The sequence below is a fragment of the Lepidochelys kempii genome, chromosome 8 (genome assembly GCF_965140285.1).
Source record: "Lepidochelys kempii isolate rLepKem1 chromosome 8, rLepKem1.hap1, whole genome shotgun sequence".
Lineage (NCBI taxonomy): Eukaryota > Metazoa > Chordata > Testudines > Cheloniidae > Lepidochelys > Lepidochelys kempii.
The window spans coordinates 100,282,307-100,308,121 of record NC_136387.1 but is presented as its reverse complement, the minus strand read 5'-3'; the positions used below and the strand labels follow the sequence as shown (position 1 = coordinate 100,308,121).

The 25,815-nt window shown below is 42.9% G+C and overlaps 1 protein-coding gene across 1 annotated transcript in view; it reads right to left on the bottom strand.

The window, feature by feature from the left end:
* AGBL4 (AGBL carboxypeptidase 4) overlaps nucleotides 1–25,815 on the bottom strand; it is a 1,393,122-nt gene that overhangs the window by 111,662 nt on the left and 1,255,645 nt on the right. The window contains exon 11 of the mRNA XM_073357770.1: nucleotides 11,103–11,265. Within this exon, the coding sequence (XP_073213871.1) occupies nucleotides 11,103–11,265 (163 nt within the window). The remainder of the gene's footprint in view (nucleotides 1–11,102; nucleotides 11,266–25,815) is intronic.

Sequence of the window (25,815 nt, the reverse complement as noted above, 5' to 3'; positions counted from 1 at the left end):
GCCAAGGACAGCAAAGCAGCAGTGCCCAAATCCCACTGACCTTCAGTTGGAGCTGAGTGCCTGACTCCTTCAGCCCCTTGGAAAATACTGCCTAAAGGACTGAGCTGACTCCTTGTGACTTCAGTGGCCTCTGGATCAGGCCCTAAACCCTGGGACTGGAAAAGCACTGTGGGATACATGTGGATTTCTTAAGCTCATGATGGATCACACCATGTGTTTTACTGGAACACAGAGGGCCAAATCCCATCCAGCTTATTCACATAAAGCTTCCCATTGGTATCAGCGGGAGTTTTGCTTGAGTGAGGTGGGCAGGCTATTTGTGCAAATTGTTATATGCGTTACACACAGGTCTGGCATGATGTACCCAAATTATAAACACAGGGCTCGATTCTCCACTTCTTAGCCACTTGTATAATGACTTTCCACTGGGCAAAGTGGGTGTAAAATATTACAATTTCAGGGCAAATTTACAGAGAAGTCTGATTCGGCAGCACTTTATACCCCGTGTGCCCAGGAACAAACACATTTTCCGTTTCCTTGCCCCTTGGGTGTCAGGCCCATTAAAATACAAAGATAGCACTGCTGAACTAGATCAAAGTTAGCAGACTGGTTTTGTTAACCACTGAAAATCCCTCTGTTTATTTGCTGTGGTATTTTCTGCACTATATATGGTCTGTATGAGAGAGATGGATGGGACTGCTGTAAGAAGGGACTCCTGAGATGCTTTTACAAGAAACTCCCTCTGTTCGGTCCAGTCACGTGATGAGAAATTTAGCCTTGGCATAAACAGATGCACTGACTTTCCTGGGAAGGTCCCTGCTATACCTCAATCTCTCTGTCTTGGTTTCCCCAAGACTAGTATCTGTCTTGCATGATGTTCTGCAGTGTTCTTAGTTAAGGTCTGCAGAACATCTTAAGATGAAAGCTGCTATAAAAATGTGAAATATTAACTGATTGCATTCACCAAAAGATTAAAAAACAGATGTGAACTCTCTGGGGGCTTTGGAATTTGGGACTAAATAATATAAAGTAAGGGACAACTTAAGCTCCAAATCTTATAATTCCCTCTGTCATCACAGAGCCCTGCTGAGCTGTCTGTGTAGAAAAGGGAGGAACAGAGGGGATAGCCTGCAGATCTAGGTGGAAGAGATGGAAAATGGTAAATAGTGTGGTGTGGATGAAAAGCAGCTATTGCTAATGGCTGAGAATGAGGGAAAGAACTACGGTCTTCAAAAAGTATCAAGAGATACAGACAGGAAGGGGAGTGCAAGAGCCAAGGTAGAAACTGATGCAAGCGGAGAGGGGAAAAGCCAGAAAATTAAACACTGAGGACCCAGAAACAAGAGAGGCAGGTACAGAAAAAACAAGGCCACAAAAGAGAGAGAGAGAGAGAGAGAGAAACTGGGAAGAGGAAGAGAGTCTCACAGACATGGGGAGTCTGGTGGCACCTTACAGACTAACAGATTTATTTGGGCCTAAGCGTTCGTGGGTAAAAAACCCACTTTACCCACGAAAGCTTAGGCCCAAATAAATCTGTTAGTCTTTAAGGTGCCACTGGACTCCTCATTGTTTTGGTGGATACAGACTGACATGGCCACCCCCCTGATACTTCACAGACATCAGCTAGTCTACACTTAAAAGTTAGGGCGACACAGCTCCTGTGCTCAGGGGTGTGAAAAATCCACTCCCTGAGAACTGTAGCTACGCCAACCTACCCCCCTGTTTATATGTGGAAGAATTCTTCTGTTGACCTCACGACCACTGCTTAGAGAGGTGGATTACCTACAGTGATAGAGAAACCCCTTCCATTGCTTTACGAAGCGTCTACATTATGGCCCTAAGGCAGCATAGCTGAAGTGCTGTAGTTGTGACATTGTAGCTCTTGTAGTGTAGACATGGCCTGTAGAAGAGGCATCGCAATTCCTCCATTTCTGACTTCAAAATATGCCGCAAACCCTGATTCCAATGGGTTATTTTCTTTTTACCCCAGGAGAGCTCAGCGACATCTCAAGCCAACTCCCACCCCAGACCTTCAGTTCTATGGAAGTGACCCTATCGCTCGTATTAAACTCGCTCCTCTCAGACATGTCCAACAAATTGTTAATATCTTTTAAGTCCTGCTCTCCCTTGCCATGCAGATTAGCCTTGCCCTTTCCGTCGCACTTAAGTTTAGCAAGTGTTACTAATAGGAATTTAACGTTTACCAAAGAATTATTTTAACTATAGGTCTAATAGAATTTTTATGGTGCTCTGAACACCCAAGAGCTTAGCTATCAGAGCCATGTGCTTAGTTTCCTCTGAAGTTGCTTATAAGACAAATGAAAGATACAAGTTTATAGAAAAGTATGTTCATAATGGAAATGTACAAGACTTTAAAAGTCAACTCCCCAAGTGAAGCAGCAGGGCCCGCGGAGAGAGTTTTCCCCCCTATTTATGTCACAGCCATAACTCCATGATTACTCATGCACTAAACTTTTCCTTCCCGTCCCCATAAGTCGTTCATAAAAGGGTATTGTTCAGGGCAAGGTCTGGCTAAGGTATATGCTATCTTCTCTTAGGTTTAAAAGAATATTTATCGGTAAATCCTGTCGGGGTTTTTAAAAATTATTATTAAATGGTAAATTTCACAAGCAAACAAACCATAATGAGTTACGGAGTCTTTCTCTTCTAGGTCGCTGGTTTAAATCTGGCCTGGCTGGTCACAATCAAAACCCATTGTTCGGTGTTGATGGCTGATGTGGAACGAGCTGACAACTATTTTAATCAGTTCCTAGACGACAGCAAATCCCCAGCACAATCTGGCACTCGTTAGCACGCATACTGGCAGTCACAACAGAAAAACTAAGGGCATGAGACCCTGCAAGCTGCTGGGCTCCCCTAGAGCTGGTCAGCTAGGGCACCTCACTGGGCCTGGAGAACGAACCAGCACTGGTCTGAAGTCTCTTGGTGGGGGAAGCTTGCCTTGCCACCATCCAAGAAGCCCCTGTGCTGTGACAAGGATGATGAACAATTAGGATTATTGAAGTGGCGCTTGTGAACCCAAGATATCTCAAGTGCTCATACTGTTGCTGACCTAAAAAAGTAAGGGACCGATCCTGCAGGATGCTAAGCACCTCCTGAGAGTTCAACAGCATGCAAGGATGCTGAGTGTATCTCAGAAGGTCAGATCCTTAATTTGCAAACTGACTTGTAGTTTGATTTAAAACAGGCCTCATGTAGGAAGAAGATTCCGTGATTCATAGAAGGGATCATTGTGATCATCTGGTCTGACCTCCTGTATAATACAGGCCATAGAACTTCCACAAAATAATTTTGAGAGCAGACCTTTTAGAAAAACATTTAATCTAGATTTTAAAATTTATATGTGATGAAGAATCCACCACAACCCTTGATAAATTATTCCAATGGTTAATTACTCTCACCATTAAACATGTATGTCTTATTTCCAGTCTGAATTTGTTTAGCTTCAACTTCCAACCATTGAATCGTGTTATACCTTTGTCTGCTAGATTGAAGAGCCCATTATTAAATATTTGTTCCCCAGGTAGGTACTTTTAGATTGTAGTCTGTCATCATAAGGCAGGTTTTCTAATCCTTTACTCATATCTTGTTGCTCTTCTCTGAACCCCCTCCTGTTTATCAATATCTTTCTTGAACTATGGACACCAGAACTGGATGCTGTATTCCAGCAGCGGTCTCACCGGTGCCATATACAGAGACAAAATAACCTCTGTACTCATAGTCGAGTGTCCCTTGTTTATGCATCCCAGGTTTGCATTAGCTCTTTTGGCCATCGCATCGTACTAAGAGCTCATGTTCAGCTGTTTATGCACCACGAGCCTCAAATCTTTTCCAGAGTCACTGCTTCCCAGGCTAGAATCCCACAGCCTTTAAGGATTGCCTCCATTCTTTGTTCCTAGAATTTATATTTTGCTCTATTAAAACACATATTGTCTGGCTGGCCCATTTTACCAAGTGATCCAGATCTCCCTCTGTCAGTGACCTGTCCTCTTCATCATTTACCACTCCCGCAACTTTTGTGTCATTGCAACTTTATCAGTGACGATTTCATGTTTTCTTCCAGGTCAGTAATAAATATGTTAAATAGTGCAGGGCCAAGAACAGATCCTTGAAGGACCCCACTAGAAACTCAAACACTCAACGATGATTCCCTATTTACAATTATATTTTAAGATCTATCAGTTAGCCAGATTTTGATCCATTTAATATGTGCCATGCTAATTGTATATCATTCTAGTTTTTTAATCAAAACAGAATAGTTAATTGTACAACACTGTGGTGTCAATTTCCAAACCAACATTTACAGCTATAGCCCCATGGCTCCCATTAGAATGGTAATGGGAGTGATTAAGTCTCCAAGCAGTGCTTTGAAAATACCATCCGGGATTAATGCATTACAGTTCAGCAAAATACACAATTTTTCCCTTCTTGAACATTTGTAACAGACACGTTGCACTCCCATAGCATCTTTCAGCTGAAGATACCACAGTATTTTAGGGTGCGGATTCCAAAGGACACATTACAGAAATTATAGACATTGCTGACTTGATTATAGTCAACAGTTTTAATTTGCATTTTAACCTGACACTGCCAGCCACTGCGTGTGTAGACTTATGTAGTCAATGACACAGACAGCTAGATAAACAGATCAACATGGAAACACACAGACTAAAACCCTCTTATAGGGAAGTTTTTCTTACAGCTCCATTCTATGCAGAAAATCACTCTGTGGCGAAAAGGAGTTCGCAGATTGCAACATTGTAGCTTGCTCTGGACTAGCATTCTACCACACTTCACTAAACAGAGTTTTATTAGTTTTTAATTTGCTTTGAGCAGCTCTCCCTATATACACCCTATATGAAGAAACAGGCAGATTCCTTCTGGGTATCAGCCAACAGCTGCAACCCTGAAAATGTCAGCTTCTTATATCATTAACTGAGTTTCCATGGTGCCCCGAGGCAGAGAAATTGATGCTTGACAGCATTATCACTATAAAGTAACTTTACAACTCTATAATTTAACTCTATGCTTTCAGTGGTATTAAGAGTGTTTGACATTATGGCTGTAAACTCAACACCGTTTCTCCCTAGGTGGGGGTGTGAAGGGGGGTTGCTTTTGTTGATCTGAGACAGAGTTTGAAGCAAAGGTGCCGAGGAAGATTGTGGAAAAAGGTGGGCCAACAAGCACTTTCACCCCATCATTTGTCTTACCAGCTAAGCTTCAACAATGGCGTTCCTTTTTATGGGAATCTGATGTCTAGTTTTAACTGCCCTTCCTGCTCAGCTCTCAGTAGGGAGCTTCCCACAGGCAGGTGTAACAAGGACCAGAGCAGATGGATGAGAGGGAAAGACAGGGGCTCAGCAAGTACAGGTTGGGTCTTATTGCAGGGAACGGGTGGGGACTGATTTACAGATACCAGCTGTGGTAGTCTCTCTCTCTGCCTTTCCTTCCATGCAGTTTTACAAGCAATAATCTCAAAAATACAAGCCATACAGTGCAGACCTCCCTGCTTCAGTTTCTGGTTGGCTACTTCCTTCTCCCTAATTAGCTCCCGGCTGGTAATGCTTCCCTGAATGTCTGGGAATTCCCCCCCAATGCCCCAGCATATCGTTAGGCTTTGGGAAGCCTTCTTCTAGGGACCCCACTGAGGCGGTAGAGGCAAACAGGTCATCAAGACCCCTGTAAGGGCACCAAAAGACCTGTGCTCCCCATTCTAGGGGATCATTAGTGTATCTCAGAAATCTCTCTGTCCTGTGTTACAACGTGTGCCCTGAGTTCATGTTCTATTATATATTGTCTAAGTTTATAGCTATAGTTTTTCATGTCTGAATGATTATACATGTAATTTTTTTTCCTGGCACAGGTGGAGGATAGCTCCTCTAAGCCATTAACTGGGATCCTACATGCTCTTTCTGAGGAATCGGTATGCACACTCATACCTCCTCAGGCACTAAAGACCATATTCCTTTCCTATGGCTCAACTTTTCCCCATGGGACCTTTGCTTCTGAGCCCTCCTTCCGCTAACTTTTAGCTATTAAATATGGGTGAGCCAAGTAATTGCAGCTGTACGCCAACAATTTTCAGTCAGTCTAAATTTTCTTAGTTATGAGTTTCAATTGCCCAAATAAAATGACACTGACTCATCTAAATTTTCATTTTGCATGCGTAGACACAAATGCACACACAGATTTCTATGGTGTGAATACATCTTGCACGTCCAAAATCATCTGGGAGATTTGGCATAATATGGAATTATGCCTTAACTTATTTTTTAAGGGGTGCACCTGTTAGAGTCTCTCCCAATACACCCAGTGAAATGAAAGATATGAAGCCATCTTTCTTTGTAAATCTCTTCAGCTAGGATGTTAAACAGGTCATAGTATAGATTTCATTCCTTAATTGTATACTACAGTGAAAAGTCTTTACTAGAAATAATATTAATAATACTTAGTGTTTGTCCAGTGCTTTTCACCTACAGATCACCAAGCATCTTTCAGCGGAAGATAAGTATCATTAATCTCATTTTACGGATGAGGCAGAAAGATGAAATGATTTATTCAAAGCCATACAAGGATTAGAACTCAGGTGATCAGACTTCTAAGCCTGTGTCCTATCCACTGCACCATACAGAAGAAATTCCAGCAAGCAAAGCTCTATTTAGCTGGGTTTGATTGTAAGGAATTGAGCATATCCAGCTCCTGCTGAAGGGAAGTAATTGTACAGATGTAAAATAAGAAGTGACATAACCAGGGTGATGCGCAATATGGTGGCCCTGGTGCCGCCATAAAATGATGATTCCTATGGCTGAGACTGCCAGACCGCTTTGATCATGACAAGACGATTATCAAGCCCGCTCCTGCAAATCCTCGCTCATGTAAATAGTCCCATTTCAGAATCGGGCCCTTAGTTTTTAAGGGTGTATCCCCTTTGCGCTCTCCTTTTATTCTTTTTACAGCTCCCTATGGGCTGCCTACATTACAGTCTGAGATCCACTTTAGAGGTTCAAGAAAGGAACCCCAATGAGTTAGAACATCATCAACATGAGACAGAGAACCTGGCGCTGCTCCCTTGACAGCCCATTATGGGTCAAAGTTCTGATGTATGTGGGATCCGAGCCAGGTCGTGCTGCATCCCTAAGGGTAAGGAGTTCTGTGAGCACTATCAGAGCTAGCGAGTGGAGAGCCGGCAATTCGTTATCCCCCCGACCCAGTAACGAGAGGGACAGAATTATCTAGGCTGCTCATCTGATGATCCTTTGGTGAGCACATAAAAAGCCTTGTGTCATAAGCCCTACAAATGCCTAGTGTTTGTTTAAGGGAAGCATATCCAGCTCCTTTTAAAGCATTTTTACCTGGTGTTGAGCAGACCCTTACGTTTTTAATCAGCTGCTACCAAACGCCATGCATGTGTGAGAGAGGTTTTAAGTGGACAGAGAAAACCTTGTTTATTTCCAGGCAAGCCCACAATTTCACAAGTCTAAAATCCTCTTATTATGCCTTGCAAACACAGGCCTTTCACTGTTATCTACAGTACATGTTATCATAGGGTACGCTGCAGAGCTGAGCTTACAGAATATATCCCTGGTGTTTCTGGTAAACCAGCTACATATCAGTTAGAAGCAGCTCCTACGAGCCAAACATGTATTTCTGAAGGAAGAAAATAATGAATATATAATAGGAAATGCAGGAAGCTATGTTGGTGCAAGGTTGTCTGTAGAGCGAGACTAAGGAAAGGCAAAAGTTAACATTCCTGCTGCAATGTTAATCCAGGCCTGGTGCACGTTGGTGATATGGTTTATTCCGATGGTTATAAGAGACCAAGATTTTAGGTCTCAAATGTTATTGTTGATGTCCTAAAATGTACACCCCAAAACATATAGCACATCTAACGTGGCTGAGGTAAGAGCCTTTAATCTTGTGTTTCCTTTTTATTTCAACCATGCAACATCAGAGCCAAATTCTGACCTTGGTTTCACCAGTGTAAATCAGAAGTAACCTACTGCCTAGTAAAGGTGGTATTTATTTAGTGGGAGCATAGTAGTGGATTTTAACTCTGTTTAAGTGAGCAGAGAATGTGACTTTTACCATTATATGAACTTTAACAAAACAATATCTTTATTTTTGTGTTTTTAAAGAAAAAGAAGCAAAGCAAAACCAAACAACAACAAAAAAACAAAACAAAAAATCCTCAGGATATTGGCCACGCTAAATGATATTAGAATTTAAGTAACACCAGTTAGGTTTGAAGTTCACACATCTCTAAGAGGTGTCCATCTATCTAGATAATTATGAAAATGTCCTCGTAATCACAGAACTTTGAGCAAAGTACATGACTTAATGTGACTAGCAAAATGTAAACATACGCCTAATACAGCTAGACAGAAGTTCAAATAGACTATAGAGTCGATGACAGTGCCCTGAAACTGCTCTAAAGAAACATATTATTGACATAAAAAGATCTTTTCAACCAATAACAGAAGAGTGAGATATGTAGATATACAGTACCACATCACTATTGTGAACTTATTTATCATGCACATTGAAGTTGCAACAGCATAGCCAATGTATAGCATTTTGTGCCAAGCTCATGAAATAAAAAGATTAAATTCAATTAGCTCAGTCTATCCATCTGTAAAATGGATTTAATTAGACTCAGCTACCTTATAGGAATATGAGGTCTAATTCATGTTAACAGAGCATTTGGAGATTCTCAGCCGTCTAGCCCCAGGAAATTGTATGATTATTATTATTACTTGCGGGACAAAATCCATGAGTTCATGTGGGGCCAATTATGAACGCTGAAACAGGGGACAGGCCCTTGCAGTCTCTACTCCTGGCTACAGAGTTCAATGGATCATAGGCACAGCTTCAGCCAAGTATTTGTCAAGCCAAAACTGGAGGGTTTGCAGAATTCTCGTTACGACATATTGCTGCCCAATAAGGCGCTGATCCCACCCCTATTCAGTAAAAAATACACCCCTGATTCAATGGATCAGGCCCCCAGAGACAAGTCTTTAAAGGGAGTTACTGTATCACAGCATGTTCATTTCAGATTTGCTGAGCACTTGAACTCACCTGAAAGTGTTGGGACTCGTTATATTTTCTTAGTCTGTTTGCTTGACATTCTCCTTGGATGCAACCAGATAACAAAAGCGCTCATCTCCTCGGAGGTTAAGCGACTGACTGTGTCTTTGGTTCAGAGCCATTACAAAACCCTCAACGTCTTGAACTGCTTACTGATTTGCAGGCCGCTTCAAACAGCAGTTTTGGCCTAATCTGGATGTCCGTTATTATTAATTTACTTTTGGTCACCAGTGCTTTGGTGACAAGGAGAAATCCGCACTTACAGACAGGGCTTGTGTGTTGACAAGCAGAGGGGCCCAAGGTTGTTTAAGCACAACCACACCACAGATTCCCTTAAGCAGCTCCGTTTCCTCCTCTAATTGGGGTATGGAGCTGACGAGGAAGAACAATAACAAACTGCAGCCTTTAAAGAGACTCTCAGGAGGAAAGGAAATCTCAAACTCATTTGGTAGACACTGAACCTGAGCCCGTTGCCCCCTCGCAGCTACTGGTTTCTAGCTTGTGCTTTGGCGGTTAGCAAGTCAACCCCCGTCTGCGCTACTTTGAGCTGAAGGGTCAGCCCAGGTTTTATGAAAATCAAGCTGCCGCCTAAGTTTTCCATACATCCTCACCAACGATAATAACTGTGATCTGGAACTGTTTTCTGCTCGCTGGCTGCTCATGGCAATGATGTATGAAGCCAGAGCAATGCAGCTCCATCTGCATACGACAAGTTGATGCCGCATAGATAAAAAAAAGAGTCCACATACCTGAAAAAAAATAAAGGGCTGCTTTGAATAGCAAGCCAAGCAAGCGTGACATGTAAATCACCAAGGGAATGCATATTCAAGAGAAGCAGGATCTCATTTGTAGAGGGGCAGCCTGCCTCTCTCTCTCCACTAAGATTGTTCTTGATAAATAGGACTTTTAAAGGGAGAGTAAATAAGCAGTTGTCAACACACTGAGTGCACAGTGAGGAGGGAAACTAAATGTGAAGCTAACATGCATGTTTCTAAAAGGCCAGAGAGCTGAGATAATAAGACAAGTTATTAAAACAGAATCTAACTGTGTGACAATTCCTCTCTTCAGTGCTGCATTTCTTAAGTGTTATGCTAGGCTGCTCAGCTCTGTAGTTGGGTTTGGGGAATAGGGAACTATTCCTTGGAAGCTGTTTACCTTCATGGGCAAAGGAAGGGCGGAAGGGCAAAGGTAAACATCAATTTGCTGCATCACTTGGCCAGAATCAAGCCCTCCCAACCACCCAATTTTTGCTTTCACTAGCAAGAAATGATTTTCGCATCCATAAAATTTGCACAACTACGTAGGGCAAGAAATATATCATTTTTTTCCAGACGATGAAAGAAGAGGGAGTGTTGGGGAATGAAAATGGAAAACTTCAAAAAGTGAATGTTTTTCATCAACATAGTTTGCAAATAATTTTGCAAGAATGAAAAATGGTTCCATTTCAAACCCCATAAAACAGAAACAATTTCAAATTTTTAAATGATTCTCTCCTCCCCCCCCCCCCACCACCACCACATTTTTGACCACTTCTTGTAAAGATTCGGTCCAGAGGCAGCACTGGGACCTAATGGAGCTTTTACGGTCTTTTCGCTATAGACTGGGGACAGTTAGGTCACCTCCATCTGGCATAGAAGAACCTATGACTCTCTGCTAAAGGTGTCTATTGCTCTGAGTATTAAGACAATCATACAAGTAAAGGGCTAAGAGCAAAATAAGGAGTAAACTGAAACAAAGAAATGGAAGGTATATAGTGTGAGGAACAGTCTTTTACCAGCAGTGGAAAGGACTATTTGATCTAATAGGCCTTTTCCCTTCTTGTATTTATAAATTGTGGAGCATAATATTACCGAGATTAAAGCAACAGGAACAAATATATTTCCAGTTATGTATTCGCAACTCAGCAAACTATTAACTTTAGAGTAGGGTTTACCTCAGATGTCCAGTTCAGATGCACTCAAAGCGCTCAGAAGGAAGGATGAATTTGTAAAGGATACAGGCTTCCTCTGTATAGGGGACAGTAGAAGTAGTTCCTCCAAGGATGTAGCTGTAGAATGAGACTTCCAGCGTATAGCAATACGAAGTATGGTCCAATAAGCCACCGAGGAAGCGTCGTCCTGTCCCTGCCTTCACAGCGTCACGGTTGAAGGACGTGCTAGTCTGCATGGGAGAAAGATAATAACTAATCAGGAGAGCTCATGGGCATGAACGTGTATGGCTTGGGAAGGAGATTGTATAGATAGGTGTGAAATAGGATTGGCAAAGCTCATGTGTCCTGATTCTTATTTACACTAACCCACTTCAAGGTCCATTTAACATACAAACAAAATAACGGCCATAATGAGTCAGACCTGTGGTCCATCTAGCCCAGTATCCTGTCTTCCAACATTGGCCAATGCCAGGTGCTTCAGAGGGAATGAACAGAACAGGTAGTCTTTGAGTTATCCATTCCTTGTCATCCATTCCCAGCTTCTGGCAATCAGAGGGTAGGGACGCCCAGAACATGGGGTTGCATCCTTGACCATCTTGGCTAACAGTCGTTGATGGACCTATCCTCCATGAACTTATCTAGTTATTTTTTGAACCCTGTTGTAGTTTTGGCCTTCACAACATCCCCTGGCAATGAGTTCCACAGGTTACACTGCCAGAGTGGTGTAAAGACACCTTAGGATAAATGAGAATCAGGCACATGGAGCTTAAGGTTCTGTTCACATTGTGAACTACCTAACTAGTTTGAGTTCACAAATCTTTTTTGTGGTGTAATTTAAATCTTTTCCCCCTGCCACGGATACCATTCTGAAAGCATTCTAATAGGAAGCCCATGCTGTATATTAGGTAAAGCAGAACCCACCCAATTTCCCCCCTAAAAGCTAAGCTGGAACAGATGTCTGGGCTTTATGGAGTATATATTGTAAGTTATCTCTATCTTCCCCTGTCTGCCACTTCTTTCCACAGACTCTCCTAAGGAAAATGTAAACCAAATAACATTTGAGTTCCAGTCAAACTTTCTAACCTAAGATGTTTGAGTGGGTCTGAAGTTAGACCAAAAACGTTTGCCCTTCACTAACTCAAAGTTTAACTAGCTTTGGCTAACTACTTATTTAAAAAAAAATCCTGCACTGTTCTAAAGTGCAAGTAACAGTGTAAAACACAGTAGTTTATACTATTGCTGAAGAATACAGTAGTTTTTTTTTGGTAAGGTGGCCAACCAATGAACTTCAAAGTCAAACCCTACTTTGATGGATATCATCTAGGGTTTAAAGGAGAGCTCAGTCTCCATTCTTGTTCAACGCTTGGGCTCTAGGGCACTACTCCCAGTGTGGTGATGTATTCTGCAAACTGCACACTTTTCCTATAGGCATTAGACCCAAAATGGCAGCTCCTTTCATACAGACCACTATCCAGTGGTGATAACCATTAGGCAGTATCAATCTGGGCTGAACATGAGCCAGTGACTCAAGAGCAAAAGGCTTACTAGGTCTGATTCTGCTTTGTTCTAGTAAGTGAAGGGACCTTACATTTCCACCCACTTTGAGGCCCTTTTATATAGCCAGGGCAGTATAAAAGGCCCTTAATGCAACTGAGAATTCAGGATGCTATGTCCATTATTAATTCCGGGAGCCATCCAGACCCTTTTTACCATGTTTGTTACCCAACATCACAGAAGGTGTCGAGCCTGACTGTTACTGAAAACAGAGAAAATGAGAATTTTATTTATTTATTAAAAATAATCTAGCTGCTCGAGCTGTTTAGTTTCCTGCAACTAAGACTGAGAAGATAACACTAACATTCAAATGCATAGCAATTTTTGATAAATAGGGTATACTGGATTATATAAACAAGAGAAACGTCTTCTGTTTTATTAGGATTCTGCATGTTTTAAAGTCTATCGTGTTATAAAAGTAGGGATTATAGGCTAATTGGAATAAAATAGAATCCAGTTTCTTATTAGTATTGCATTTAGAAGCTTCTGAATGGGACTTCTTGTAATCTTTGAACTGATATGACTTTTATTTCTTTTGTTTTGTGGTAAAGGATACACAAGATATATCCCGCTTAACGTATACTAGGTGCTTTCAGGGTAGGTGATGCAAGACTTAAATATGCACTGAATATCTCTGGGGGCGAGGGAAGTAGAAAGGAAAGTGGAGTTAATAAGGACTGAAGTTGAAATGAATCATGAAGTTGACATGGAATAAAAAGTCAAGACCCTCTCAAAAAAGGAAACCATTCTGATTTCCTCAGAGCTACGGAGCCCAAGACCTTCTGGGATTCGGAGGTAAATCACTCCAGGTTTGTTTAGTCCATTAATTAGAAACATGAAGAGGAAGAAGAGCACACTAAATGCAGTGTTAGCGACTGACCCTTAGTGGACTGCCCTTAGTGGATTGTGCTTCCCATTAAGAGAGAGCACAAGAACATTCCTTGATCCTTTTTGCTACAAACGATTCTTTCAGATGTTGATCACAGAAAGAAGTACCAAACATTTCAGTGATGAGTTACCAAATAGCCATCATTTTGGCCAACTTGAGAAAGAAGCATGAAGAGGTTGTGATGCCTAACGGTTAAAGTAAAGAATTAGGATCCAAGAGCTCCCTGGATTTTAATCTTTACTGAGTCACTAGCTCCCTCTGTAACCTGGAGCTAGTTACCTAATCTTCTCATGCCTCACCAATAGGGGAAATAGGGCAACAAGCATAACCTCACCAATAACTAGATGCAGCATTTGAGGTGGTTTCCCACTGGCAAATAAATAACCACAAAAAATTACAGGTATATGTACTAACAGGAAAATTATACATGAATGCATAGCGCCATGGAATCAAGGGAATACCAATAAATTGTGGGATACATTGAGACCCATGCTGACAGTCATCTGCTGGCCACGACCATCTCTGCTATCAGCCAGTAAAATCTCATTTCCAATGGAAGTTAAGCCATTTTAACCACACGGTAGTATGCAGCCACCTGTTATAATGTCCATGAATAGTTTGGGCCCTTTACAAACCAATGACAGATTTCCCATAAACTAATATGAAGGCTGGATTTACCAATGCCATCCTCTTACCGCTCTGAGGCAATACGTAGGAACACACTAAACAACAAAGTTCAAGTTCAAACCAAAGTATGGTCACAGTTAAACAAAAGTGTTCAAAATTGTGTCTACATTTAAGCACCTAAATCATTGAAATAAGTGGCCCTATTGTCAAAAATATGGCACTTTCCAGGGCCTACCAGTAAAGTCAATAGATGCTACTGTGTAGAGCTGGTCAAAAGTTTTTGACTGAAACTTTACCTGCCAAAATGGTTTCTTGAAGGGAAAGTTGTAAATGAAACAAAACTTTTCCAAAGGTGGAGGAGTTTTAAAAAGTTACAGAGTGGAGAACAGAAAAACAATAACTAGAGAAAGGAAATAGTGATGAAAAACACACCCCAAACTCTGGACATTATTCACTTTATTACATTCAGTGGCAAAAAAATGGGAGGGAAGAGAGGAAATATGAGGGAAATGAAATTTTGAAAATTTGAATTTGTTCAGATTTTGTGAAAAATATCAAAGTAAAAAAATGTTACATTTGAAACCCTGAAAAATGAGGGTTGAAATGACTGAGAAATTTCAAATTTTTTAATGAAATGTTTTTTTGCATTTTTCGAAAAGCCATACTTCTGGCAGCTTAGCACATTTGAAAAATCAGGCCATTCATGGACTAAGAATCTTAATGTAAGGCCACGATTTTTTAAAATGGGTCTCTACGGTAACACAGGCAGACTGATTAGATGTCCTGGGCAAAAAGCAGGATTGCACGATTTGACTGGGCATGTTTTAGAACTGCTTATTTGGGTGGGGGTGGGGGCGGGAGGGGGAGGCTCCTGCACAAGGATGTGTGGGACAGAATAAAAAGGTACACATTTTGAGACAAACTAGAACAAAGAAACCCCATGCACAGTAGTGGAGGGGTTTTTAGCCCTCAGATTTGTACAGCAGAGTCCTCACTGATCAAGTCAGGACAAGTAGAAGGGGAGTGTGAAAATACAGGGCATTTGGCGGGGACCCTGAACAAATGGTACCGAATGAACTAACCTGTGGAAATGAATATTCTACTGTGTAGGCAATCTAGGCATGCCAGAAAAAGGGACATTCGATTGCACGTGGATTCAATAAAGAGATCAAACATATTTTTGGTGGGGTGGGGTGGAATACAGTCTCAGGCAATGCAGGTAATGTCAGTGGCGAACTAGTCTCTTGTTTCCCTGGGAGACTCTATTACCCTGAATCCCTTGCAAAGCAAAGTCATCATTAAGCAAATGCAGTGAGCATGCAGAGCAGGAAAGCAACTAAACAAATATTTATTTCTCCAAGTCTGAACCACATAAGTGTGTCAACAGCAACAAGAAAGGACAGAATCAGGAAAAAAAAACCACAAGGGACTTTGGAGCTCTTGAATGGGGAGATTTGTATAAAATCAACAGGAATTCATTATTAACACACATAGGTATACTAAAGCTCGCAGAGCAACTAAGTTTCCTGCCTCCCAAACGTTCCATGTAATAGAAGAACTTCTTGAGCAAATAGCTATCCAGAGGGCTAGGAGAAGCCAAACAAGAATCCAGGCTGTTAAAATGAAGCAGGTGGAAAGCCATAATACAGCAAAACAGAATGGCAAGCGTCATGATTACAAAGTCAATCTTGCCCATTCCACCCCTTTTGAGTCTGCTTCTACCAGACCTGGTGCGGCCCTGCTCTGCAGGGATTACTACGTGAGACGTCAGCACCTCCTGCATGCCTCAGAGCTGTGCATCACAGGGGATCTCTGCATCCTTAGGGGTTTTTGAGGCTGTGGCCATCACAGGCCAGGGATGAGAGTGGGGTCAAGCCAGTGACTTTAAGATTATGAGGATCTGCTAGCATTCCACTATGGAAAAGGAAGTGCCAACAGTTCAAATAAGCCTGGCTGCATGCTTGCACTGGGAAGAGTGTAAGAAGAATGTTTACTCCCCCTGGATGGGCTATCTGCTTCGATCCCATGGGGAGGGGGTGGGAAGCAGCTGCTACCTCAACTTCTGCACAGGTGGGCAGGAAGTGGGTGGAGCCTAGGGTCTGTTCCCCCAGTGGCTGGCCAGAACAGCTGAGGAAGCATAAAAGGGGAAGCGAGCCAGACTAATAAAGGGCTGGCACAGCTTACTTCAAGGGAGCAGCGGGGACCAAACTGTGACTCTCTGACGCCCTGCTCCTGAGACAGTGCCATTTTGCAGTGCGCCTTACTCAGGCTGGACTACAAGCTGCCAATCCAACACAAAGAGAGTGAAGGAACACTGCATATAGACAGGAAACAGATGAAGTAAGAGGGAAACCATGCTGTCATCAACCAACTTGAAACCTGGTTGCAGCTAGCACAGTCCTGAATGCAATGTTGATAGGGCCTGAAAGATCAATCTTCAATATGGCAAAATATAATTCCCATTTTCTCCTGAAATTAGATTTTGATATATGTGACATACAGAACATCCGTAATATTCCACAGCATGGGTGCACACACAAACAGGGTTAGATGGAGGATAATAAACCCACCACAAAAACTGTTGTCAAAGTAACCTGAATGGCCACATGTTCCAAATTATCTTCGACCTAGTTTGCAATGTCCACACCCAAATTCTGCACATTATCACTTGCGCATGCAAAGAAGATCTTTTCCGAATAAAAAATTGATCTGAATGCACAAATAGGTTAATGAGTGTAAATTCTGCCATTTGCACATGTTGGTGAAGTTGTGCACAGATTACACATACAACATTGGCAGCACAGACACACATAATCTGTTTTGACTATTTGTCCTGATGGGTTAGATGGAGACCCACAAAAACAAAGGAATTCAGAGGTAAAGATAAATTGCTGCCCTTAATGCTCTTTGTTATGCTTTGGCATTACAGGGAATTATCAAAGATATGCCGGTTTATCCCCTCGCGTGTTTCTTTTGGAAAGGAAGTTATATTTTGCAATGTCTCCTATTGGGTGATAATCCCTATATAGGATGCTCGTGGTTTGCTTGCTCAGTGGTTGAGCAATAAATGTTTTACCTACTGGGATAAACCAGGATTATGCATACAAATTGTTCTGTGATCTTTACACATCATCACCAGCAATGGTCAAGTGTAATCATTGGTCAACTAGAACATCTCTGAGGTAATCCATTTATGCTGTCCACAAATGAACTCTGTGAAAAGAATACTCAGATTTCTTAAACTGGGTTCACCTCTCTGAACCTGCTGCTCATAGCCCCAGAATGCTTGGCGTAGTGAAAAAAAAGAAAGATAGTTGTTAGAGGACAAAAGAAGAAAAAAAGAATGACACAGTTGTCATCAAGGAAGACTGGAGCTGCCACTGGGAGGTGGCTGAACCCCAGAGTGTGCCAAATCCAGCTCGGTGAAGAGTTTTACACCATCATCAGTAACTCCCTCCCTCTCTAGAGCTTTCTACCAAAGTCTGGGGAAGTTGGACAGGAAACATAGAAATGCACCATCTTAGAAATCTTTCCCAAGGAAAACTGTAAATCATGACATTACAAATTGTTACTCTTTTGCTATCCTCCCAGCAGTGTATCCTAAGAGCCGGGCAACTGGCAGCTATCTTTCACCTTATGGATTGAGCTAATTACTTCCATGGTGTGCCCAGCAGCCGCTGCTCTGACCCTGCCAGTCTCGCAGTCGGTAGCCCATCAAGCAGCTATCTTACTAGCAAAAGTGTTATCTCCGTACTTTTCCGAAAGCAACGAGGAAGCTTCATACTTCTAAGCCAACTTAACTCTCTCCTCAAGCCAGCTCCATTAACTCTCTTAATCGACTGGAAAGCATATGTTTTAGTGTTTCCCATGATAGCCCATTGACTCTGCGCAGAAAGGGTCTGGAGACATGGAAACCATGGAATCCAGGAGGCAGACTTTTTGCTTTATTTCTTTTATAGCGAAATGTAGCCAGCCTCTGAAACATAGATGAGATTGCTTAAAATGAAGGGAGATAGCAGCAGAAGTGGGAGGCTGATTTGAAGGAGATGGCAAGTAAAAGGGAAGGATGCTGGAAGTAGAGATGTGATAAACTATTAACAGACCTCCAACTAATCACAGACTCATGTGCACAACTCACCCTACAGTCTCAGGACGTTTCTGATGCAGAGAGGGAGATGTATTTAATTTCTTAGAATAACTAACCATTCCTGAAGTGCAGGAGATTTGAAAGGTCAGGCGCAATTTGAATACGCATGCCATAGTTTGGAGCTTTTCCAAACTACTTTTGGTCCGCAGAACCAGGCTCAAACACTTATAAGAATGGGCCTTGCCCCACAAGATTCTGGTTCTTTCTGACAACAGCTGGGAAGATAGCATGTCTCACAATATTCCTGGAAGCAGGAAATGCCAAGATGGACAGCAACAAGATAATGAAGGAACATTGTCTGACCTATTTCAAGCCTTGCAGTTCACAGTCAGAGAGGGTTCATGGGAAGGTTCTGATTTGATCTGAACCCGTTTGTCCAGCCCTAAGAATGAGACCGACATAGGCCTGAATCCAAACCGCAGAACCAAATATCCTTAAACTGTAACAAGCTTTATCAGGTTCTACTGAGATGCCTCATTTTTCTTTCTTCTTACTATTCAATATGAAGTACCCAGCAGTACAGCACTGCAATCACATTGCAGGGCTGACATAAACACAACCCACACTCAGCCACTCTCTCTGGATTTAAAGTGTGATTCTACTCAGAAAGAAAGATGGTTAAAAAAGCACTTTGTTACTGTACACACCGATATGATCCCTAAGGGGGGTCCATTATCCCCTTTATACGCCAGCACAACTCCTATTAGCATTAATGGAAGATACACACATGCATCAAGGGGATATCAGAACCTTTCCCCTCTTAAGTGCCTTCTGAGTCATGCCTGCTTAAGTTTGCTGACAAAAACAGATTGTATTGTCTGGTCAGCAGCCCAGGGCTGTGAAGGAGGGAGCTGTTATGCGCTCCTGTCTCATGCATCATCAACAAACTGTCAAGTTACGTTTTGACTCCAGAATCTCTGTGGCTGAAGGAACTAATGTTGTCCTCCATGGAAGTGAATGCAACTGGAAGCCAAAATAAAGCATATTTGCAAATAGAGGGTGGATTCATAGATTGATCAATTCTAAGGCTAGAAGGGACCATTATGATCATCTAGCCTGACCTTCTGTATAGGACAGGCCACAGAACTTCCCCCAAAGTAATTCCTGGAACAGATCGTTTAGAAAATCACCGAATCTTGATTTAAATATTGGCAGTGATGGAGACTCCACCACGACCCTTGGTAAGTTGTATTCAATATACAGTATGGAAGCGCACTGGGCATAGCACACAATGCAGGAGACAGCTGGTGGTTGAGCATGGGCAGCACTAAGCCTACTAGTACATGTCTGCAGGGTGGCATCCACTGTTTCTAATTCTTTCAGATTCTCCAGAATTCCATCAAGCAACAGTCTCTGTTTTGTAAGCTGCTGTAACAGGGTCTGACCTCCTCCACCACTGGACTCTGCCATTGCCTCTATTTCCACACTCCTAGGGTTTTTCAAAACCTTCCCAGACTTCCATGCAAGTGTAACACTCACCCCTTCCAGGACCTAGTTCAACACAGCTCAACAAAACAAAACAGGCCTGCAGCAACCTCAAGCTGGGTCTTTCCTTGTTCGATCAAGGGCAGCCTCATGAGTCTCAGCAGTCCACTGTAGCCTGTTGATGCAGAGCCAAGGGGGACTCCCTCCCACACTTGTTGGAAGTCCCAGCCTGGCCACCTAAACCAATGCAAGTGTCAATTCCCTTTCTCACCCCCTGCATTATCTGTTACAGATTCCTGTCTTCTAGTGAAACTCTTTCTCAGGGCCTCCTAATTCCCTCTTTTATTCCTGTCCCTCATTGCAGTGGGAAGCCCCTTCCCCGGTCATGTCTGACGCTGTAGAATCTTCCTTACAGGTCTCTCATCTGTCAGTCTCTTTTCCAGCTGATCAGGTTCCTTTTCGTGAGAAGCACAATCCCTGTCTACCATTACATTCTGCCTGGTCACCTGACTCATCCACTGGCTGACACCAAACCCATCACCGGGCAGGCAGAAAAGTCAGCAGCGTTGGAGCCTCCCGTAAAGGCCGAGCCCACCCTGTGACAGGTGTTGATTACGTACATATGTTCTATAAATGCCTCCCAGCCAGAGTCAGGAAAAGAAGAGCTGCTCTTTGTAGAGATGACCTCTGCTTCACAACACGCACCCTGCTGCTGAAAAAGCCAGAGTTGGCATTTTGTAGTATTCTTTTGAGCTGATAATCAATACTGTTTAGTACAGTGCAGCTCTGGGGCCCTCACTTCTCCTGCTCGTCCATGAAAAATAAGACACTGCCTCAAAAGATGCACAAGAATGCCCTGTAGCAATTGCCTGAGGTGCTATAGGTTACAGCCACGTTATGAATATTGGCGCGGGGAAGGAGGGAATCCTGGCAGGGCACTGACAGAAATGACACACGTTTCGGACACTGCCACAGAGCCAGACAGACAAGGCGGCACAACTACCAGAGAAGCAGCAATCTATATGGCGTAACCTGTTGGGAAACTGATAAACCCATCATTAAATGGCAAGCCCACAATTAATTCCAAGGCGTGGATGGCGAGATCACAAACTGCTCTCAGGCAGGGGCCCCAGCTCCTGGAAAGCCCAGCTGGGAGACAATGACTCTGAATCTCAAGATCCTTCTGGGTTCCCCCCTGCTCCAGGGAGGGAGTAAACTATGCTGGGTCAGTACCTGATGCAGGGGTATGCTCCCCAAGGCATGCAGAAGTATTAGCTCCCTGGAGCTTACTTCCTCTCCCATGGTGCAGGTGAGGCTGCAGGTAGCCAGTTCCTTATTATTAATTCTATGTACAGTGGTAGTGTCTAGGAGTCGGTTACACAAGGTGCTGTCCATCCACACCTAACAGCCCTGTGATGCTCCACTTGCCAGGCCACAATCCGGCCCCAGATGGTTGATTAAAGTAACAGTGAAGGTCTGTGTATATGTTACTTTACCAGACTAAGTGCTAACAATTTTAGAGTAACAGGAAAGATGTTTCACCCTCAAATATACAGGATTTCTTCCCTTGGGGTTTTAAAAATGATGCATTTACAAGCAAAATGATAAGAAAGTAGCAGAAAGAAAAATAAACAACAACAACTGCGTAGCTTGTGGGTGTTTATTTCCCCCTCTCGTCTTAGTGGAACAGATTAATTTGAAGATAAGCCTCTGGGTAACATGGGGCTGGACTGATTCACTATCATGTGACAGATCAGTTTCATTTGGCCAAGCATCTCCAGAGGGCAGCATTCTTGGGAGACAGAGACATACAGGCTGAGAAACATACAGTTTACAGACTGTTGCCCGTGTCACCACAAACACATCCCCACTTCCCCCTCAAAGTATAGAGCAGCATGTCCAAGGAGCAGTGAACAAAAATGTATCCCAAAAGGGAAACAAATACATAATGGATATATTTGTCTTCCTGGAAATGACACTGGTATAAGACAACAAACAAGGCGGTAGAATCATTTCTATTGCGTTCTGGTTTTGAGAGATTTCTGGGGAGATCTGTTGGTCTTGCATTAAGTTGACAAAGCCTGCCTGAACACAGCAGTCATTGGTATTCCAGTGACAAGGGAGTTTTGTCTAAATGACCGAAAGACATGTAGAAGGGATGTATCCCTGCTCTGGTCAACTACACGCACCTGTTCCCTTCCCCGATCCCATTTGCAGTGCTAATGGCCCCTGCCCAAGTCCAAACCAACTCTCCTTCTGATCTTTCGCTTGGTCCACCACTTGTCACCTGGGATTAGCCCCTGCATTGATTCATAGTGCTTCCCTCAGTGGTGCCCCAGAATGCAGAGTGATTTCAGAGATTAGTGCTATGGATCACAAGATTACAGAACAAGGCATCCAGCATGTGACGGCATTGACAGACTGGAGCAGCTGTTGCTAGCACATGGGAGAAGGCTTGTTGAAAGGTGCAGATCAATGAAGGCTGTAAGGAAGGATAGAGGGATGGATGTGGGGGAGGAGAGAAAGAAAGGAGAAAAAAGTTTTATCGTCAACGTCAGGAAGCAGCTGAGGGATGAGAAGCTCAGATGGAGTGGGTGAATGAAGATATGAGGAACGGTGAAGAAAACAGGAAATGCAGGAGCTAAAATTCAGCTCAATAATTTACGTGTGCCACCAGCTTCTCAGTAGCCATTGGGTGGAGCTCAGGATGTGGCAGCTGCCTGGGCACTCCCTGGCATGGCTTCAAGACCCAGGACAACACACTTGCAGACCTTCTTTGCTTAGAAATCCGCTTCCCGGAGAAGAGCACAGCAAGGGAATGGGATCTCCAGCAGCAAATGGATAGTATATTGACATCACTATTTGCCTAACTTCCGGCATCCAAATTTAAAAATGGTGGCCTCAACCTCTCTGTCCCACAGTTGCCTCACCTGTATGATGGGGACAAGGGCTTTGAGATAAAAGGCACTGCATTAGTTCAGAGTATTGCTAAGCAGTCCCAAAGAGCAGGCAGATCAGCTTTAAGACTGGCTGGACTGATTCTTAATTGTTTATGTGCTAAATATAAATGTCACACAGAGCTCAGTCTCTGGGGAAGACTGTATGGTCTAGTGGCTCGGGCACTGGACCTAGAACACAGGAGAGATGGGTTCTGTCCTCTGATCTGCTGTGTGACCTTGAGCAAGTCACTTCACTGCTGTCTCCTTTCCCACTCTCTATATTTTCTATTTAGATTGTAAAGACTCCTTGGCAGGGCCAGTCCTTCACTGTATTTGTACAGTACTGGGCAGAAGAGGGCTCCTAGCTGCTACCATAAAAAATAATGAGAAATAGGAGTAATAATGTAGTCATTCTACTCTGAGGAACAAGGTGAGCGAAGGAGGGGAGAGACTGCGAAGAAATAGAAAGGATTTGGGGTGTCACCTATTCACGGTGTTGCTACCTGAACACTGATCTTTGACCAACATCTTTTTTCATTTAACGGCCAGAAAAGCAATCCATGGGAGACAATAAAACCATTATAGAGTGGCTCTGGTTGTTGCTTTTAACTGAAACAGACAACAGATGGTCTCCTCTAATACTGTCACAAAGGTCAAAATTAGCCATCCCTGAGGCTAACATGTTCTTGAAATGCTCAAGTGCTTGTATCTGGGCCATTATGACTAATCCATTCTCCAAAATGAGAAATGTCAAACTAAGAACACCACTCCAAAGAGCGCAACAATTCCCATCTATGCGTAATGCGTTCAGAGATGGTGTCAACAGCTGCTCATAAAACCTGATTAGTCAGTCTGTCAGCTCTTCCTATGATAACTTTAGAGCATAATATATTTACTCTGTTGTTTAAAAATATCTTTCTAGATGCTTGAAAATATAAAAGCTTTTCCTACCAATTCTGACCTTATTTCCTCTACGGCAGCCCAAGTAAATGTGTCTTTTACATATTTGTCACAGAGCACAACTTCATAGCTTTTCTTTGTGTGCCTGTTTCCTTATTTATGCAGCGGCATCCAGGTGAATGCCGATGTAGGAAGTGGGATCTGCAGCCAGCAGTTGCTGCACAGCCACTAAGGGGAGTACAAGATCGTGTGGATTTGGTGAGACCCACCGAAACAGGCGCTGGCTTTTCATTTTCTCCTGGCAGAGGCTCTTCTTGGAAGTTGTTACAAATATGGAAGATATTCCCACATTTCATGACAGCCATAGCTGGGACTTAAAATACCTACTGATACCTTTAAAACTGCATTAGTTTCCAAAGAATGTTTAGTACTTTACGTATTATTTATTGTGCAGACTAATTAATCCTCAGAACTTCAGTGAGGCATGTATTATTTTTTTTAATCTCCCACTTAGCAGATAGGGCAGAGAAGTTAGGGGACTTGCCTGACATCATGCAAGTGAGTCAGTAGCAGAGCCAAACACAACCCTCTCATCCCCTGCTCTAATCTCTACACCACTCTACCTCATATGCTGTCATTTAAATAAAAAGGCCTAATGGCAATGAAAGGTGAAGAAAGCAGCCGTGCATGAAATGTGCCCTACAGTATATTAATGGGAGATTGCCAGACAAACCAAACAAGGCCTCTGATCGCATCATCTTAGGCTTGTTGTCTATGCTTGTTTGCATCTTGCTGTGTGCTTGCTGCCAGATTCCCAGCTGGAAGGGAAGGATTTGCTTTCCCTAGCCCGCTCTGGGTTCAGCTGCAATCATGCAGAGCATTGAAAGAAATTCCATTGAATCGGGATTCATTCTGAACGCATAAAGCCCAGACAAATGACTGCTTTTCCAAAGTGAATCCCATTTCACAGCAACTAGGTTATTAGTGTGGAACCCCATACGAGTAGCCTGCATTCAAAAGCCCTCTGCATTATTAATAGAAGATGAGCTTTTGCCATCAAAGGAGATCTATTATATATGCTAAATGGTGGCAAAAATTGTACCCCCACTTCAAATCTTTTCAGTTCTTTGTCCCTGGCAAATCAATCAAGGTTGACAGACGCTTTAAGGAGAGTAATCGTTGCAATGATCTTGTCAATGGATAACATAATGGAACATTGTCTCTGTGCTGTGTGAAGACATGGAGCTAGTCAATTATGGACAACACTTCACGCAGCCGCCTGCTTTCGCTTGAAGTGCTGCTGTTGAAGTATTCGAATCCCAACCATGTCTGCAGTGGGATACAATGTAAAATGAGACCTCCTGAAGCTCTGGAGGATTAATTAGCAACAACACTGGCCTATTCCCACACTTTCAAACATCGGCCTGATAACGCTAACGATGCACTTCCCCCGACTCTTGGAGCATTCAATGGACTGTATTTACATACACGATTTTTAATCTCCAACACGTTCCCCTCACCCCTCCAAACACACAAAACTCTCAAACCAAGGAGCCTTTTTATATCTTTTAGGCAGCTATTCTAGCAGCAGAGTCAAAGATATTTCCAACCGTTCGCACGACTCCTACGCACGCAGCTGAAAATGCTACAGCTTGGAGACTATTTCATTTGGAAAACAGTGGCAACTTCCAGTGCCTCCCTTAAATACACACCGGTGCATCCCCTCGTTGTTTTCAAATCCCCAAGCATCCCCATTCATATCTGGACACATGCATACCAAATATACATTCTGCTCTACAGGCAGATATTAATGCTGTGGATTGATGACAGGGTATATCTTCCAAACGAAACAGGAGATCAGTGGGCTGAAATGCCCTCCTCTGAAGTTGAACAGCAGCATAGCTATTGTTTGGGGGCCTGCCACTGACCCAGTTCATTGTGCTCCATTGTATGACACATTGGCTCACACTGCAAACAAATCCTACGCTGCATTAAGTGACATAGCAACTACATAGGTTGGGGGGCACTGACACTACATAATACATTGCGTGCCAGCAGCACCAGGAGGAAAGCCAACGCTCGCTTTAATCTTCCAGCTACCACCAAACACAAACCTATGAGTCAGAGGGGGGAGGCAGTGTTTTTTACTTAATTGTTGGCACCTATTTCCTACATCCCTTTTTAAGGGAGAGTTTGAACCAATAGGGAAACCTCATTTCCCTTGTTAATAGGAAGAACATACATTAAGTCTCCAATTTTCTATCCATCACTGTAGCATCTGAGCACCTTGCAGTCTTTA